At 46.3% G+C, this 17,026-nt stretch overlaps 1 protein-coding gene across 9 annotated transcripts in view; it reads left to right on the forward strand.

Annotated features, from left to right (window-relative positions):
* The window catches only part of pik3cd (phosphatidylinositol-4,5-bisphosphate 3-kinase, catalytic subunit delta), a 63,875-nt gene that overhangs the window by 22,636 nt on the left and 24,213 nt on the right, over positions 1-17,026 (forward strand). For 2 of the 9 annotated variants that reach the window (XM_069183737.1, XM_069183735.1), the window contains exons 2-7: positions 10,317-10,488; positions 12,180-12,408; positions 13,156-13,388; positions 13,846-14,025; positions 15,339-15,494; positions 16,926-17,015. In XM_069183737.1, coding sequence (XP_069039838.1) covers positions 10,348-10,488; positions 12,180-12,408; positions 13,156-13,388; positions 13,846-14,025; positions 15,339-15,494; positions 16,926-17,015 — 1,029 coding nt within the window. In that variant the 5' untranslated portion in view covers positions 10,317-10,347. Of the gene's footprint in view, positions 1-932; positions 1,081-3,068; positions 3,344-7,722; positions 7,914-10,299; positions 10,489-12,179; positions 12,409-13,155; positions 13,389-13,845; positions 14,026-15,338; positions 15,495-16,925; positions 17,016-17,026 lie in introns of those variants that run through there. The other 7 variants (XM_069183738.1, XM_069183739.1, XM_069183730.1 and 4 more) reach the window with 7 other exon arrangements.

A 17,026-nucleotide genomic window follows, 5' to 3' on the forward strand; every position in this document is an offset into this window, starting at 1 on the left:
AGCAGTTTCCTTTTCTTGGGAATTGACAGAAGAGAGCCTTGAGTCTTACGAAAGACTGGTCTAATGGATTCCTTCACAGACAATTTCTGCCTATAAGGCTGTCTGACGTTGTGCATCCTTAAATCAGAGTTAAGCAGGTTTCTCTTTACTTGATTGGCAATGACTTACTGTGTAGATGCCAGGGAGGTGCAGGTTTAATTGGTAATGACGTCCAGAGTAGCACTATAGCTATATACAGTATAGTAATCTCTCTAGCTATGAATTATTCTCCCAGAGATTCTGACCAGTGCATTTTTTGCACAAACTGTCGTAAACTGTGCAGGCCGTCATCATCAAATGTAATTAAATCACTTGATTGATTGGTCTTCTGTTAGAAAACAGGACTGACATTTGTTTGCAGACTGCTGTATCCAGTAAAGAAAGAGTCTGACAGGGAAGGTGATTCACTGGGATTTGATTCCTGAAGCCAGTGTAACACAGAAAAAAAAAACTTGCTCCTTTGAAAACATGACATGTAAGGTATGGGATGACATGGCTGGGACACGCCTGGCCAGGCAAGATAAAGTAATTTCTCAGTTTAAACCATAGAGTATGTCAAATAGAAGACCACTAATTCACCAGCTGACCGTTTCTGTGTTTCTCTGGCTTCTGATGTGTATTTATGACTCCTGTCCATCCTTTCAAAGAAAAAAAAAATCTTTCATTTTAAAATCTTTACGTTTTCAAAATGTGAAAACACCTTACAAAAATCTTTGCGACAGCGAAGCGACGCAAGTAAGAGACGTGACCCTTGTTGCATTGTGAGAAACCGGAGGGTTAATTTTGAAAAGAGAAGTTAGGACAATGTTGGTTTTAAATTGTGTAGGTTAGAGAACATCGGATGTAGGCGGATGAAGAAACAAAGGGTTGCGGTTGACCGTTCTAGGGTTCTTCAGAGATTAAGAGGACAGCTTCAACACAAGACAGGAGAAAGTTAGAGGAAATTGGAAAATTTGAGCCCTTCATCATCCAGGCTGCCGTTGAAGCGGTGACGTAGGCTGTGAGCTCACCCGCCTTATCTGCATTTTGGAGTGCGGTACTGTAAGTAAGGGATCGTCGCTAATGCAAACTGCGCTTAAAATGCCATCCTTCCTGTGCTCCCCTGTATTAGAAATTATTTAAAAAATGTATGTCATTACGTCTGACGGTTTGTTTATACGCAAAGGGACAACATTCACCGTTAAGACGTCTTTCGGGTGCTGTTGTTTGTATCATTTTGTTGTGATGGTGAAGGACACATTCTAAAGAGTTTCATGTGTCACAGTTCGGTGAGGCTGAATTTCCAATCCCGGTCATGCAGGGTTTTGTAACTCACAACTATTAAATCATAAAGATATGTAGCAGTTCTAGTATGATGGAATGAAATGGGTGATTTGTTACATGAAGTGATTTAGGGATCATTTAGGATTAAGATCTAAGTATATACTTAAATCTAAATCACTTCAGTCCTGAATGACTGGAGCTTTTTAAATTGAACAGATGACTTGATGGATTCACCAGTAGCTGACAGCTGTGACCAGTCTTTAGAAACAGGGGACTTATAAAACGAACTGTGTTGTGACTCTCCAGGACCAGGACTGGTGACCCACAGTATCAGACCAACTGAACTGGCTCTCCAGGACACCCGAGTCCTCATTCTAAGCTCCTGAAAAACTGAGAACAAGTCATGCAGCGTGAGAACATTATTTAGAACATTTCTGTTCTGGGTTTTTTTTTTAGAAAGATCAACATTTCAGTTGACAAAAAAAGCACATTGTGCTTCTATCCTGTATTCAGACTCAAAGTGGCACACGTGGCTCGTGAGCCGTTAATTTCACGGGAGAATTTAGCTCTGCGTCCTTACTCCGATTTGTGCTCATTGAGGCCTTCATCTCTGACGTCGAATTGCGCATTCGAACCCGAGACATCTGCGCAGGGAACATCACAGGGGATGGGAAGGCAAACAGGTCCGGTGTGAGTGAAGCAGGGTGATGGGTGTAAATCCGATGACATTTGTGCATCTGATGCAAACGTGACGAGACATTAGACTTCCTGCATAAGCCCTGGCAGTGTCTCAGCAGAAAGCTATAACTGAAGCTGTTGCTTTCATGGGAAAGATTGCCTGTTGTTAGAAATGCCGGTAATGTCAGGAGGGATCCACTGAAACAAAAATAACGCATATTGCCACCTTTTTTTGAGAAATTTGATTTCCTGTTCTTCTCTTCCTTCATTTTTGGCTAATAGTTCTGTATTTTGGGAACAGTTCTGTATTTCTGCATTCAGAATCGTTTGTTTATTTAGGTTGTGTTTTTCCACATGAGTGTATAACTTAAATGTCCTGCCCCAAGGGAATATTCTGTTAGTTTTCACTTTCTTGGCAAGAGAAGTCTGGGAACCTTTGGAGCGAATTTAACCTGCAAAAGTTAACATAATTTAAAGTGAATTGTACTAATGTGTGCCTAGCACCAGCTCTGTGTTTTACAGGAGAGCTGAAAAATACATATATTTTCAAATATATATATATAATCAAATATGTGCAGTCTATATATGAGCAATTTGGGAAAAAAGTGGATTTTTCTTGGAGTCAGAAAGGGGGAATATTCAGGGAAAATCCTAGTATTAGTTATTCAGGTTTAACTTGCCGAATAATTTCCCTCACTGAAAAAAGAGCACTGTATTGGAAGACTTCACTGATGACTGATTAAAGGAACTTCTGTAGCAGTCAGTTCAATCTTATTGGGTGTTAAGATCTTATTTTACCTGCATGGTGACTGGTTCTCTCCCAGTCGCTGTAAACGGGTCTGGTTATATATTTGTTTGACTTTCCCCCCACACGCTGCATCTCTGCCGTCCCTCGAACGAGACGGTAAATAAATTGCAGTTTTATTCCCGTTTGACAGTCTTCCCCCGCGCCGCGTGGTTCCCATATTTTAACACCGTTAAAACGGGACAGGCGGGCAGAGAGGAGGAGGCCAACCCCACCGCCCCCACCTCCTGCTTTCACCCCGTGGCTGGGTGTGAACTTTTGAGACGGTCCCCAGGCGTAGTTCCTGCTTTGGCCGCAGTTGAGAGAGTTCTGCTGCAGCCCAGGCGAGGAGCCGACTGGAGCGCAATTGCCCTGCGTGTCGCGGATGCCGGGTTTACACCTCCCTGGCAGCTTCCCGGGAACTGCAGCGAGAGTGGGGTTTACAAAAAGCGAGCGGTCCCCCGGGTCGGGCAGAGGAGAGCATCTCCGTTAACGTCTGCGTGCTGTATACGGGGACAGGATATCCATCAGCGATGGATAAATGGGTCTGCCAGTGAGGCTCGCATCACCGGAGAACGGGCAAGTAACCCAGTCTGTCATTGCATTAGCTTCCAGTTATTAATTGTTTTGTTTTTAAATATATATGTATGTACTTGGACGTTTTATGTACTGTACTTCGTGCATGTTGACTGCTGGGTTATCTTTACATGGTGTAACGATGCGATGATACAATGTATGGAGGAGTATCGGGAGAAAATGAGATGAACACCTAACATTTCTATAGTCCGAGAAGATGTACTCCTCACAGGCGGGGTGGTGCTGTATCTTGACTTTAAGGGTCTGGCTATCGGAAAGGTGTTGCTGAAGCGACAGCGGTGTACATGCAGAAAGTACTGTATCTGCTGAAGTTCAGGGTCTTCAATGGCCGTTCGGGGCTAAATTACCCCGGCTGCGGTCTTGGATTGATAAGACGAAACGATGCCCTGTTGCCCACCTGTTCCAGTCCGTGTCATCACTCGAATACGAGAGAGTGGTCGGCCGTGACTGGTACAATCCTGGGGGAAAACCGATGGCTAAAATACTTGTAAATGTCAGTGCCCCGCACAGTATAGAGGCTGCGAAAATGTATTACTCGGCTCATCCCCAACCCTTCGCTTTGAATAATTTATGTAACCTGTAAGGTTCAGCTTTTTGTGATTGACAGTCTCGAAGGTGAAGAACGCTATTTTACTGGCGCCCTGTGACTGGTGAAGAAAATATTATCCGGCTTCTCTTGAAACTCTTACGTTTCCTGCTGCTGTTGAAGTTGTGTAACTGATTATCTTAGGGGAGCTTCCAGTAAGCGCTTGATAAAATTTTTTTTTTGCATTTTCCTAATAACTGTAGCCCATGTTTTGCCAAGATTTAGCAGCTGTGTGTTAAAAAAAAATATTTTCGCAATTGCATTAGGAGTTTCCAGACGAACTTTTAAAAAACTTTTTTTTAAGTCGTTATGTTCGATTCTGACGCACAACAGCACTCAGTCGCTCAATTATTTTGAACCCTATCATGACTTTCATGATATGTGGCTAGCCTTTTCTCGGCCTGACCTGCATGGAGTAAATCCAGTTTGCATGTGGGTGTCAAGCTGATGTGGACTGTAGAGAAAACAAAATTGTGTTTTCTTTACATTCAATCTACTCTTATTTGCGGGCGGCTTTCCCAGTATCGGGAGAAAGTCGTTTCCTTTCTTCAGCATTCCTGTTTCCTGCAGGGAGGCTCTGTGTGCGTGGGACTCCAGATCAGCAGGGATCCAGGCAGTTGTTGGGAATTCTGAATGAAACAGTCGCAGCCCTGTTTATGAAGGGCGTGGGGTTACGTGACGTTTCCACGCTGGAAGAGATTACTGGAGCTGAAGATTTGTGTGCGGTGCCTTAATGTTTGTCTGGTATTTCTGAGCTTCTGTTTTAAATATTTACTGCGCGGGGGGAAATGCATACAGTAGGTCGACTCATTTCACAGCATGTAAAAAGCATGCTTTTATTTTATTTTCCGCACACAAAATCAACAGCGTCGCGTCTTGAAGCACTGGAAATTATTATGATATGCAATGGAGGAAAATGCCTTATTTCTATAGGTTTACCATAGGGAAACATGTAGTGCCACACTGCATAGGGAGATCACCTTGTGTTTGTTACACGATACTCCGCTGGGCAGTGGATTGAAGAAAGAGTGTTTACAACCCGCCGTCATTCCTGCCCACCGTGACAAGCACTTTGACTGCATTCCTTTTGCAGGCTATCCTGGGACATTTCTCTGTTGACAGGCTGTTTTTATTCCGCGTTTCTTAACTTCCAAGACAAAGCTGACTCAGATCCCTACCCGAGGGGCAACACGTTGTGTAACGCTCCTGTGCGATAAACAGCCCTCTTGTTATTTCGCACCTCTTTGTTTTTATCACATTTTGGAGGAGCTGACCTCTCCTGTACAGTTTGAAATTGGGGAAAAATCCGTTACTGGCACAGAAGTCAGAGAAAGCGGACATATCCATTTCATGTTTTTAGGAGTTAGTGCTCCCGTGCGTGTCTTGAGTCCTGGGTTCGATTCGTGACTGGAGCACTGTGTGTGTGTGGAGTTTGCATGCTCCCCAGTATTCACATAGGTTTTCTATGAGTACGCTGTCCAGATGAACAATTCTCTGAATTGTGTTTGCCGGGCCTGGTGCCCCCAAAAAGGTGTATCCTGCCCTGTGATTCTGGGGTGGGCTTCTGTTTTGCGATAAGCCTTACCCAAAATAAGCAGCTTTGCGATAATGCATGAATGGATGATCAGTTTTATTGTCTCTTCTTATTTCGTTTGTATGAAGAGTTCCAGATGAGGAAATAAAAGTTTTAATTGAACAAATAAATCCTGAAATTACTGCTCCACGCAGCCATGACGGCAGTGTTTTTCCTTCATGTAATGGCTGTGTTTTGTGGATGGTTTTTTTTTTGCTTTTTGATCCCCTTATTACTTTCCCTCTCTTCCAGTACAGAAGTAGGTGGTCATATCTAACCCTCCCCCAGGATGCATCAGTGAATGTCCAGATTTCTCAGATGGACATACTTTTGCCTGTGCTTACATTTGCCTTTCCTTTGTGTCAGAAGAACAAAACTGCTTAGGACCCGTTAGGCTGAGCCGCAGAGCTGCAAGTTCTGGAGGGTTTCACTTTCACCAGTTCCACTGAGCTGCTTTTTGACCATTGAGTTAACTGATTAACGAGAACATTTTCAACTGGCTAACTGGAACATTGCACATTTTTTCCATGGCTGTGGCCCTGGCTGACACCTTAAATCCTCCGTCGGTGGAACTCCAGCTCCTCTGCTGCACTGCTTTGACAGAGCAGTTTGGATGTCTTCTGTCTTTTGCTCTCTGCTCGATCAGAAAACACATCAGCGTTCGTGAACCAGCCCAAGAATGGGTCACGCCAGGCCTGCCTCGATAGTTATTCCTTTTTGAAAAACAACTTTTTAACAGACTGCTGTACAGTCCAGATCCTGTTGCGAGAGTTTCAGCAGTTGTTTACTGTTTTGGCTGAATAATACCATTGTTGGGAAGGGCTCACTGGCGTTCAGCGTTTTGAGCAATCAAAGCTAACCTTTAAAAGCTATGCGATCTTGTGCTTGGATGCCCCTGGCAGCCTCAAAATATGGAATGAGATGCAGACCCCCTGTGCCAAAGAAAAGGCCACTTAGCGCCTTGTCAGGATGCAGCAAGGTCAGCCCAGGCCTAACCCAAAGCACAGATCTGCCTCTGAGTGTGAACACTGACTCTGTACTGGCTAGTGCCTTCACTCTGGACTCTCAGGTCCCACTGCACCTGCAGTTCAGTTTTTACAAGCCCTGGGTGTGATATTGGCTGCCTAGCTCGCTGGTTATCGGTAACTGACAGGTGTCTAGCAGTTGTGATGGACCCTTACTTGGCTCATATCATGGCTTATGATGGAACGTCTTCTTGCTCCTTGACATGTGTTTTTGGGTAACCCTGGAAAGGTTTGTACTGAAAATGTGTTGTTTGGGATGATCTGATGAGGTTCCATATTGCTTTGTTAATTCTAAGAAAAAACTCTCATCTAGCAATATTGTCTGTGTTTGTTGTTAAGTTTAAATAATTCAGTTTGTGGATGTGAGTCGTGATTGCCAAGAACCTCTTTGGTTTTTTAGATTTGTTATCTCTTGGGTCCACGGACAATCCTGACCTTTCAAAGTCTCAGACTCCTATAGTTCTGCTACAGCAGTCTGCTGCAGAGCCGCTCGATTGGTTTGGACTGGGACTGTTTGAGCTGTCAGAATGGGCCCGTTCCCATGTGTGTGGAACTTCACTTTTTTTTTAAAGGGCTGAATAATCGCGGAGGAGTGCGGCGTACTCTGCTGTGCCTTTTCCCAGCTTGCTGTTTTGTGAGCGCCTATGCTCCTCACCAGCATGTGTCGCCCCCCTTTATAGTTGATACAGTCAGCTGTAGCATTTACAGGAATCAGCTTTCACCGTGGAGAAGCCCACCTAGGAGTGCAATCTCTCGAATGCTCATTGGCGATAATGATTCATCTTGACAGTCAATAAGTAAAAAGATGAGTAACTTTAGCAGTGGAGGGTATAATGAGAAGGTTTTCATGTAGTGCAGTTGCAGCATGATCTAGAAAACCTGCAGATATGTACAGTACATATACGGTAAATAATTATATAACTGCTGTTTAAGGGTTGATCTCCACCTGTGGTATTGTTTGCACTAAACTGGAAATATTCTCAAACTTGGAATTTTCTTTTTTTCTCAGAAAGGGTATCCTGGTAATTGAGATGTGCTGCAGTTAGTGTTTCTACTAACTGACCGCTAATTTCAGTTTATGTTTAATTGGTTGGTTTTATTTGTAATCTTGATTAGACAAAGGTCAGTTGGCAGCTTGTCTCTTCCTGTGGTGCTGCAGTGAAACACTGCGGTGACTCATTTTCGTCAGGGCACGGCTAGCGATCAGCCGTCAGGCAGGGGAGATCGGATTCAGTGGCGCTCCGGGGCTGTTCAGCGCCTGCCTGCTGGTTCTGTCACTGCGTGGCTGGAGCGGTCTGCCAGTGTTCGATTTCCAGGACCGCCGCAGGCCAGGATAATGCCGGAGAGAAAGGACTGCTGAGACTGTGGGTGAGCTTTCCAAGTTTGACGTCAGTCGGTATTTTGACTAAGCCATTGCATTAGCAAGAGAAGTCAAGTTTGTGACAACCTTCACTGTCTCAAGTGAAGAGAATCTGGATGGAGAAAAGAGGGCTTTAGTTACTGGAGCCCTGGCCTGAAAATTTGCATTTTAAATCAGTGGAGACTAAGCATTTCCTGAAATGGAAAAATATTGATTTTTTTTTTTATTCAACTAGGGTGTTAAGGTTTTGTGCAAGTGTGTGAAACCCACTTTTGAAAGAACAAAGCTTGAGCTGTTTCAGTGGGGTGAAGGCTGTGACAGGAGTAGTAGTGATGAACGCAGTGTGGTGGAGGGCTGAGGAACAGGTGACACAGTTTCCTCTAACAGCACGAATTTCCCTTCACGCAAAGCAGTCCCCAAGTTTCTGTGCTCCTCTAAACCTCCAAAGATAAATAAAGATGAGCAATCATATTCTATACAATCTCGTGATATTTATTCTAAAATGAAGATGAAGTAAAAGTGCTTAAATATAAGCGTTTTGAAGTCTGCTCTTTGCCATTTTCCTGCACTGTGACCCTGCTGTGATGTTATAAGAACAGAAGAAAAGTTTACAAACGAGAGGAGGCTATTTACCCACCTAGCCCATTAGGTAGTTAGTAGTTAATTGATCAAAGGTCTCAGCCAGGGTATCAGCTACAGCGTGGCTGGGTAGCCTGTTCCAGACTCCCACAACCCTTTGGGTAAAGAAGTGGCTCCTGTTCTGGGTTTTAAATGTAAAGATGTAAAAGCTTGATAATAGGAAATAAAACACATTGTTGTTCATTTATGCACAAATGAGGATGGCTGTTGTATTTTGTAGCTAACGAAATGCCTAAAAATGAATGTAGTGTCATTATATAGATGTATTAAATTGGCTTCAGACTGCTGTGGAATAGGTAGGTGTATTAATGTTTTTATTTCACCGGGTTAATTATAAAGTATCATTCAGAGTGACAACCTGGAGACATTTTACTTTACAACAGAGCAATTTGAATGACGGACCTGGGTCAAGAGAATGACAGCTATGAACAGGATATGAACTGGCAACCTTTAGCCCTCAGTCCCAATTGCTGTAGCGCACTGCTGCCTACCTGCTTGTTTTACTGGCAGAGAATTTCGAGGCATAAAAAATAACATACCATAATTAGAAATGTACATGCAAAGAGAATTAAAAAGCACTGTACTATAATATACTATACTATTATTTTTGTTCACGGAAATGTTTTATTTCATGTTTTATATGAGCCTGACCCGTTCAGAGAAGAGGGAGCAGATTCTGTCCCAGCTGCTGGTGTTGGCTGGGTTGTTGCGGACATGTGCATTCATTCATTAAACCACAGTTCACTTACAAGAGCAACAACTGTCCCAGCTCAGAGAGAGGTGTTTTTTTTTGGTCAAACACTAAGTGGTACAGTTACCCATTAGTAAGCAAACTCTCAATGAAGACATTTGAGAAAGTGGAGGAGTGGCCTAACTTCAAAAGCTGTCCTTTAAAAAAATCTTTTCCTAAATTTTCTAACCCTGAATTCAGTCACACACACGCATTACCTGCACACCTTTGTGATCCCTTTTGACAGTTTACCATAGTAAATCTGCACATGAGTACATCGTGTTTGCACTGTGCGTATTCCTTGCTTTGCTTCAACCCGGCTTTAACATACTTCATTTTGATTGTACCATGATAGACCACATTCAACTTTTAGAAAGCTATGAACAAACCTTAGCAATCAGTTACAAAATTTTGTTCCAACCATATCATGTACGTAGGGAATCCCCTTTTTTCAACTAGTGGCAATAAGTTGTGCCACCAGTCCCTCAAAGTACAGGCAGGCCCTGCTTTGTAAGCGATGTACTGAGCAACGTGTGGTTATGTGCAAATAGCAGGGCCGCATTTGCAGTCTCTGAACGATACTGCACCCTCTAAGATGGAAGTAGAATATTTGAAGTGCTGAGTGTATAAAAGGCAAAAACATTAGAATGTCTGTTGGCTGCACTTCCTGATTGCTTAGGTGTGGTTGCACCTCCAAGAAAAGATTCAGAGGTAATGCGCTGGGGTTTAGTCAGCGCACTGCGCTTGTGCCAGTCTCAGACTGGTGGGGGAAGGGGTGATGCCAGCCTGCAGGGCGTGTCTTGGTTTCTCTGGAAACGGCCAGAGCCTAAGCCCCTGCCCCTGCCCCTGCCCCCTGCCTCATGTGTCTGCCCCTGTCTATGCCCATTCCCTCTGCCCCCTGACCATGTCTATGCCCATTCCTCATGATCTCATTTCCCCTGCATCAAGCCCATGTCCATTCCCCTGGCCCCTGGCCCCTGGCCCTGATGTCTTGTAGCTGATGGTCAGCTGGATTGTGATTGCAGGTGTTCCTCCCCTGCAGCAGGGCTGGCAGCAGCTGAGCAGTGTCCACGATGCCCCCGGGTGTGTCCTGCATGCAGGATTTCTGGGAAGAGGCGGAGAGCCCCGAGATTCGAGTCGACTTCCTTCTGCCGACAGGGGTATACCTGAACTTCTCCGTGCCGCGCAGCGCCACGATCGCCAACATCAAGAAGGTATAGAACTGTGTTCCAGTGACGTGCGGGCGATATGATCTGGGCCTTCACCTGGAAGTGTGTGGTGTGTCCAGAGGCAGTTGGGGTGGGCATGCTGACCCTTCAGCCTTGTTTGTTGTGCACTGTTGTGGTCATAAGAGCTGGACAGCTGGACAGGGGAGGGGACAGTTGTGTCTGTGAGCCTCTGGACAGGAGCTCTCCTGGTGTTTCAAGGTTTGATAATTGAGATTTTGTCGATGTCGGATAGAACAGTTTTGCTGTATGTCAAAACTGTTTCCCCACTACTGTCACATGGGGATATTTCTCAAGAAAACCACAATGTCAAAAGGTTTATAACTCTTTTTTTGTAAAAATTGTTTTGGGAAACAAATTAGAGTCCCAGTTAGGGGAATTACACTTAGAATGTTCTTTATAACATGTCAAAATGTAACACAATTTTTCCTTTTAAATCCCAATGAAACACTCAAAGCAATAGTTTCTTGGCATTACTGTGCAATGTTTTTTTTTACTGTTTAGCCACTATTGAATACTGACTTTCTGTAATTGAGAACTTCAATTAAGAAACTTGTACAGCTATATTTCATAGCTTTCTTTGCAAAGCATGTCTCTCGCTGTCTCCATGGTCTTTTCATGTTTTCTTGCCTTGTGCAATACCTACTCACACTCCGGCTGTCTGGACTGACAAAGCAATTTCACTCCTCAAATGAGAAGCAGCTTTGAATCCTGGTCTTGCTGCAGGCCAGATTCTTTTCTTGATAACCACTTCTCTGCTCTTGCCATTCATCCAGTTATCCTGAAATCAGGCAGGAGTTACAGTCATGCGCTTCTTTTCCCAATAAGATAAATTAGGCAGGCAGCACACGAGCGTCGGTGTGTTAGATGGCAGACCCCAGTTTCATAGTTTGACAAAGTTCACCATTTAAACAGTGGAGTGACACTATTGGCCACCAGGTCACTAGCTATTTTTATGCACCACAGAGGTTTGTTAGCACAGGATGGAGCTGGGTGGGTGTCCATGAAGGAGTGTTCTGGCATTGCCCTCTTTATTTGAGCCAAGACGCTGTAACTGTACTCTGCTTAATCTGTGACGGATGAGGGAACAGGCAATACTTGGAGCCTTAAGAACAGAACACTAAAGCACAAAGCTAACCTGCAGAGGAGCCCAAATCTTGTCTGAATGTTGATGTGCAGGACCCAGTAAAAAATATTTTCCCTGATGTGTATTTCTCTCTGTCTCTCTCAATCCTCCTCTGCCTCACCCCCTCACTCTCCATCCTCCTCCGCCTCACCCCCTCACTCTCCATCCTCCTCCTCCTCACCCCCTCACTCTCCATCCTCCTCTCCCTCCCCCCCTTGCTCTTCCTTGTTCTCCATCCTCCTCTGCCTCTCGCTCCATCCTCCTCTGCCTCCACCCTTGCTCTTCCTCTTTCTCCATCCTCCTCCGCCTCATTCCCTCACTCTCCATCCTCCTCCTCACTCCCTCACTCTCCATCCTCCTCCTCCTCACTCCCTCACTCTCCATCCTCCTCCTCCTCACTCCCTCACTCTCCATCCTCCTCCTCCTCACTCACTTGTTCTCCATCCTCCTCCTCACTCCCTCGTTCTCCATCCTCCTCTGCCTCACCCCCTCACTCTCCATCCTCCTCCTCCTCCCCCCCCTCGCTCTCCCCTGCTCCTCCTGTGCGGTGCAGAGTGTCTGGAAGAGAGCCAGGACCGAGCCCCTCTTCACCACGCTCAACGACCCCGACGCCTATGTCTTCACCTGCATCAACCACACAGCCGAGAGGGAGGACCTGGAGGACGAGCAGCGGCGGCTGTGCGACGTGCGGCCCTTCCTGCCCGTCCTGCGGCTGGTGGCCCGCGAGGGCGACCGCGTGGAGAAGCTGGTCAACACGCAGATCAGCCTCCTGATCGGCAAAGGTCTGTGGCCACCTGGGAGCCCGCCGCAGCCTGTCTCAGCCTGCTGTGACACCAGGTCCTTCTGTTTCCCTCGGAGTGACGTCTTCATCTTGACACCTCTCCTGTTGTCATGTTGCTCACAGGGTTTAGCAGACAAATCGTTGTGCTTTTGTTTTTCTATTCCAGTTCCTGAATTGACATAATTATTTGCTCAGTTGGATATGTTTTCCATTTTGGTCTTCTGCAATCCATCCATTCATCCATATACCTACAGCTGAGGACACGAGCTTTGGCACTTTTGACCCATATTGGTCAATGCCAGTGGCCAGTTAATCTGATGATATTGTGCAGCTGTTTCTTGAAAGAAGCCAGTTGATTTTTGGCTGGGTGGGTGGTTTGTTCCAGACACCCACAACTCTATCTCTTCTAGAGAAGTTCTACTTCTTCGAAGGCCTGAAGTACTTCCCGTTAATTGCACTCTGCCCACATTCCTGAAGCAAGGTTCTCAACTGAATAAATAAGGCTGATTAATGTTGCTTGTTACGTGGCTAAATGGCCAAAGAGTTATTCACCCCAGTATGACCTGGAGAGAAGAGTGAAATCTTTCCAGTTACCGGACTAGCCAGGTCAACGGGGTGATGAGAGCTCAGGGCCAGTGAGGGCCGAAGAGCTGGGTAAATGTGTCTGTCGAATTTTTTCCGGTGTTCGGACAGGATCTGAGGGGACCCCCCCCCCCCCTCCCAAGATAACGCTCAACCCCCTCCGCAGGTCTCCACGAGTTCGACTCCCTGAAGAACCACGAAGTCAACGAGTTCCGCTCCAAGATGCGGCCGTTCTGCGAGGAGAGGGCCATGGATCGGCAGCAGCTGCCCTGGGAGAAGTGGATGGAGTACAACTTCCCCTGCGAGCTGGAGCCCTGCCCCAAGGTGCTGGAGACGGGGCTGCTGATGTCTCGCATCAGCCGCAAGTTCATCGTCAGCGTCAAGTTCGAGTCCAGCGAGGTGAGCGCGGCACGGCCTTCCGGAGCCCCTCGTGTCACGCGGCTTTGAATGGGTTTATGGGTGTTCGTCCCTGTGAAAGCACCTTCAGCTGCCAGGAAGTGTTTATAGCAAGAGACCGTCAAAAAGCCAGTAGATCCCAATAAGCAGTAGATCCCGTGATCTTGCAGGTGCAGAGTTTGAGACCCCCGAGGCCTAACCCCTCACACAGCCTGTCCTTGTTCTAATGAAGCCGCCAGTGATGAAGCATGCCGAGTAACTCTGTAAAAGATATGACTATCGCAATGTTTGCGCAGCAACAAGATGCAAATATTTAACTTGCCCTCCTTCACCTCACTGTACTGGTTAATCAGGATAAAAATGGGCCGACTCATTATTCATTGAAAACTGGCTTTTCCTCAGCTTGGATATTGAAACATCTGTCCCTCCCCCTCCTCCCTATCTCGATTCCCTTCTGCAGGAGAGCTTCGCTTTCCAGGTCCAGCCCCAGGACGTCCCGTTGACCCTAATGCAATGCGTCCTGAAAAAGAAAGCGACTGTCTTCCGGCAGCCCAAGCAGGAGAAGCCGGAGGATTACACCCTGCAGGTGAAGGGCAGGTGTGAATACATCTACGGACTTTACCCCCTGAGCCAGTTCAAAGTGAGTCCCCCGGCGCTCCAGAATTGCCTTGTACTAGCAGCTTTGTCCTGAAACAAAACGAGAGTATCTTCCGCCAGCCCTGAGCTGTTCGAGAGCTGGTTGTGTTGCGCCTTGCCGTCATGATGGTCTGAATGTGCTCAGTTGCGTTTCGAGCTGTGAGCAAATGTGAAAGAAGGAGGAGCTGTGCGTGTTTAATGTTTAATCCTTTGCGACACCCGGGAATTTTTTTTTCCCCACTCGGTGTCAGCAGTTATTTTTCTTTTTGAACCCTCTCTGTCTGGAGCCCGGGGCGGGTCTGGGCAGAGCGTGGCTTCCTCTGTGTCTGTGTGCCGGACGTTCCCTGTGTCGCGCGTTCCAGGTGACCGGAGGAGAGACGGGGCTCCTCCTGCCAAGGGGCTGGTTGCGCGGCAGGGAGAGGACAGCCTGGCTCGAACCTGCGATGTTCGGACAGCAGGGCCCACTGGTGTTCGGAATGAACAGATTCACTGGCTGAGCAGACACCAGCCCAAGTGTCAGACCCTTACCTGCTGTGTGCTGTTTACATAGCTCTTCTCCCTTGATTCATCCTGCAGGGCCGATATGAAACTGCTACTTAACCCTTAACACTGAGTGCTGTTTTTTATACTTGCGTTATTACCAGATTCTTTTTTCAGATTATTCTGTATATTATTGAAGTGCCCGGTGATGGTGTTGACACACTGATTTCTCAGAGTTTGCACCTCAGCAGTTGAGCTGAGGCCCGGCTGTTGTTCTTTTTTTTTTTCACACACCAGCTCGGGCTGCTCTGCGAGATGTGTGGCTTGGAAAGTTCAAGATGATACTGAAACTAAGCACCTCTCACTACCGTGATTCATGTGTTTTTCGTTTTCAGCAGCAACAGCGGTCGTAAGCGCCGGTTGTTTTTCAGGAACTCTTAAGGATGGCGTCCTGTTTTTCTCTGCAGGTTAACGTACCAGTGCACCTGTGCTTTATAATTAAAAAAATAAGGCCCTTGGCACACACAAAGATGAGGCATTATTCCCTGTTTCACGTCAGGCTTTAAATGTTAGTTTGCATCACAGGAATTCCGTCGATCAAAACAGGTACTCTTATGTAATAGCAGCTCCTGTAAGCTTTCATGGAGTCTCATGCTCCTCTCAGCCTTTTCTTTTGGAGAGCCTCTACGTCGATATCCGCGCCAGAGATAGCAGGACACCGCACAGTCTTAACCTTCACAGCCCACGTACTGTTTGTCAGTGCAGCTTTTGAGTATGTTTTGCAAAGTTAACACTGATGAGCTTGAATTTTCCCTTTTTCTCCTCTCCTTCCTCCAGTACATCTGTTCCTGTCTGCACGGCGGGCTGACACCCCAGCTGACCATGGTGCATCACTCCACGATCAGCAAGCTGCAGGACGAGCAGGGCGGCTTCATCAAGCACCTGTCCAAGGGTCGCTCCTCTTCCAAGCCTCCCCCGCTGCCTCTGAAGAAGGTGAGACGCGACCGGCCGGCCGGCGTCGTTCGCGCAGCCCACCGCTCCTCGTCCTTCGACTGGACAGGACACATGCCGGGCCCGGTTTCTCGTCACTCCGCAAACACTTTTACCCAAAGACGAGGGGGTGGGACCCATAGCTCACGCGCCCGAATTTCTGAAGCGCCAAGTCAGTGTGGGTGTGTTGGCAGAGGGGTTGAGGTTCACCTGAGTACGGTAATTATCTCCGCATCTCTTCGTCTGCGACCCGGGAGTTTTTCATTCTTTTTGTCTCGCTCCGCTGCGGTATCTCTGGGTTTTCTGCCCGATGCCGGACGGGGTTTTGACACGCGGTGCCCGATTTGTCGCCCTGTTGAGAGCACGGCGTTTGGCCGGGTGGTGCAGCGCCTGTCCACTGTCAGAGGACGGGATAAAATCGCCAAAGCGATTCAATAGCAAGACGTTTGTAACTTTTGAAACCTGGGATTGTCCCAGAGCGATGTCTAATGATGTCAGCCTTAATTACAGTAAGAAATTAACTAGGCAAACAACCAGAGGAACCAAAGGAGATGCAGTGGATTTTAAAAATATTCCAAACTTGCTTTTTAGCACTTTTTAAACAGCCTTTTTAACACTTAAATTTACACATTTCTGAAGCGTCCAGTGGCTGTACTTCTGTGGGTTGCGGTTTAACAGATCTGAGGCGGACAGCTAGCTCTTTTCTTGTCCTGGGTACTAGAAGAAGGGAGGCTTAACTTTTGGTTTTTATTTTGAGCATGAACAGTGCCAGCTATCTCTCCACAATGGGTTTCACACTCTGCCCGTTGCAGAATACCAGATCGCATCAGATGCTGCCCAGTTTCTCAACAGCTCTGCTCGGAGCTTGCAGCATGCTGGAGTTAAAAAAGGAAGGCTTGAGTCACAGTTCTATCATTACATTTTATGAGCAGCATTTTATGCAAGGACGGTTTCGCGTAATGTTAATAACAATTCAATCTCAAATTTGAAAAAAAAATTGCTAAACCGCTGTTGGAGTGCTGCCCTGTCTAAATGAAACCGGTGTGCCTGAATGCAAGTAATTTGTTTTCCTAAATGGACTTATGAATTTTGTGTTTTATTAGCGTGTTTTTTAATGACTTTTTCAAACCTGCTTGTTATCTTGTTCAGGCCTGAAGTGGCCTTTGTATTTTTCTCCGTACCTCTGAGAACAGATTTAGAATCCAGTGTAATCTGGAGATCAGTACCGTTTAGATTTCCTTCAGTGCAGACATACAGATACACGTCCATCAAACTGGAGGCTCAGGTTTGTCTCATTGAAATAAGGACATGAGAAAGGTTACAAACGAAGGAGACCCCCCGGCTCCTCCAGGCCGTCACAATCCTACTTATGTCAAATTAGTAACATCATTTGCAGAAAACTCATATTTCTGTGTATTTTTCTCCTCCTCTCAGCAGACCATTTGCAGCCTGTGGTCAATAGAAGAGCCGTTCTACATTCACCTCGTGCAGGGCAGCAGAGTAAATGCCGACGAGGGGATGAAGGTGGGTGCTGC

Source organism: Lepisosteus oculatus, chromosome 25 (assembly GCF_040954835.1).
Source record: "Lepisosteus oculatus isolate fLepOcu1 chromosome 25, fLepOcu1.hap2, whole genome shotgun sequence".
NCBI classification, from domain to species: domain Eukaryota; kingdom Metazoa; phylum Chordata; class Actinopteri; order Semionotiformes; family Lepisosteidae; genus Lepisosteus; species Lepisosteus oculatus.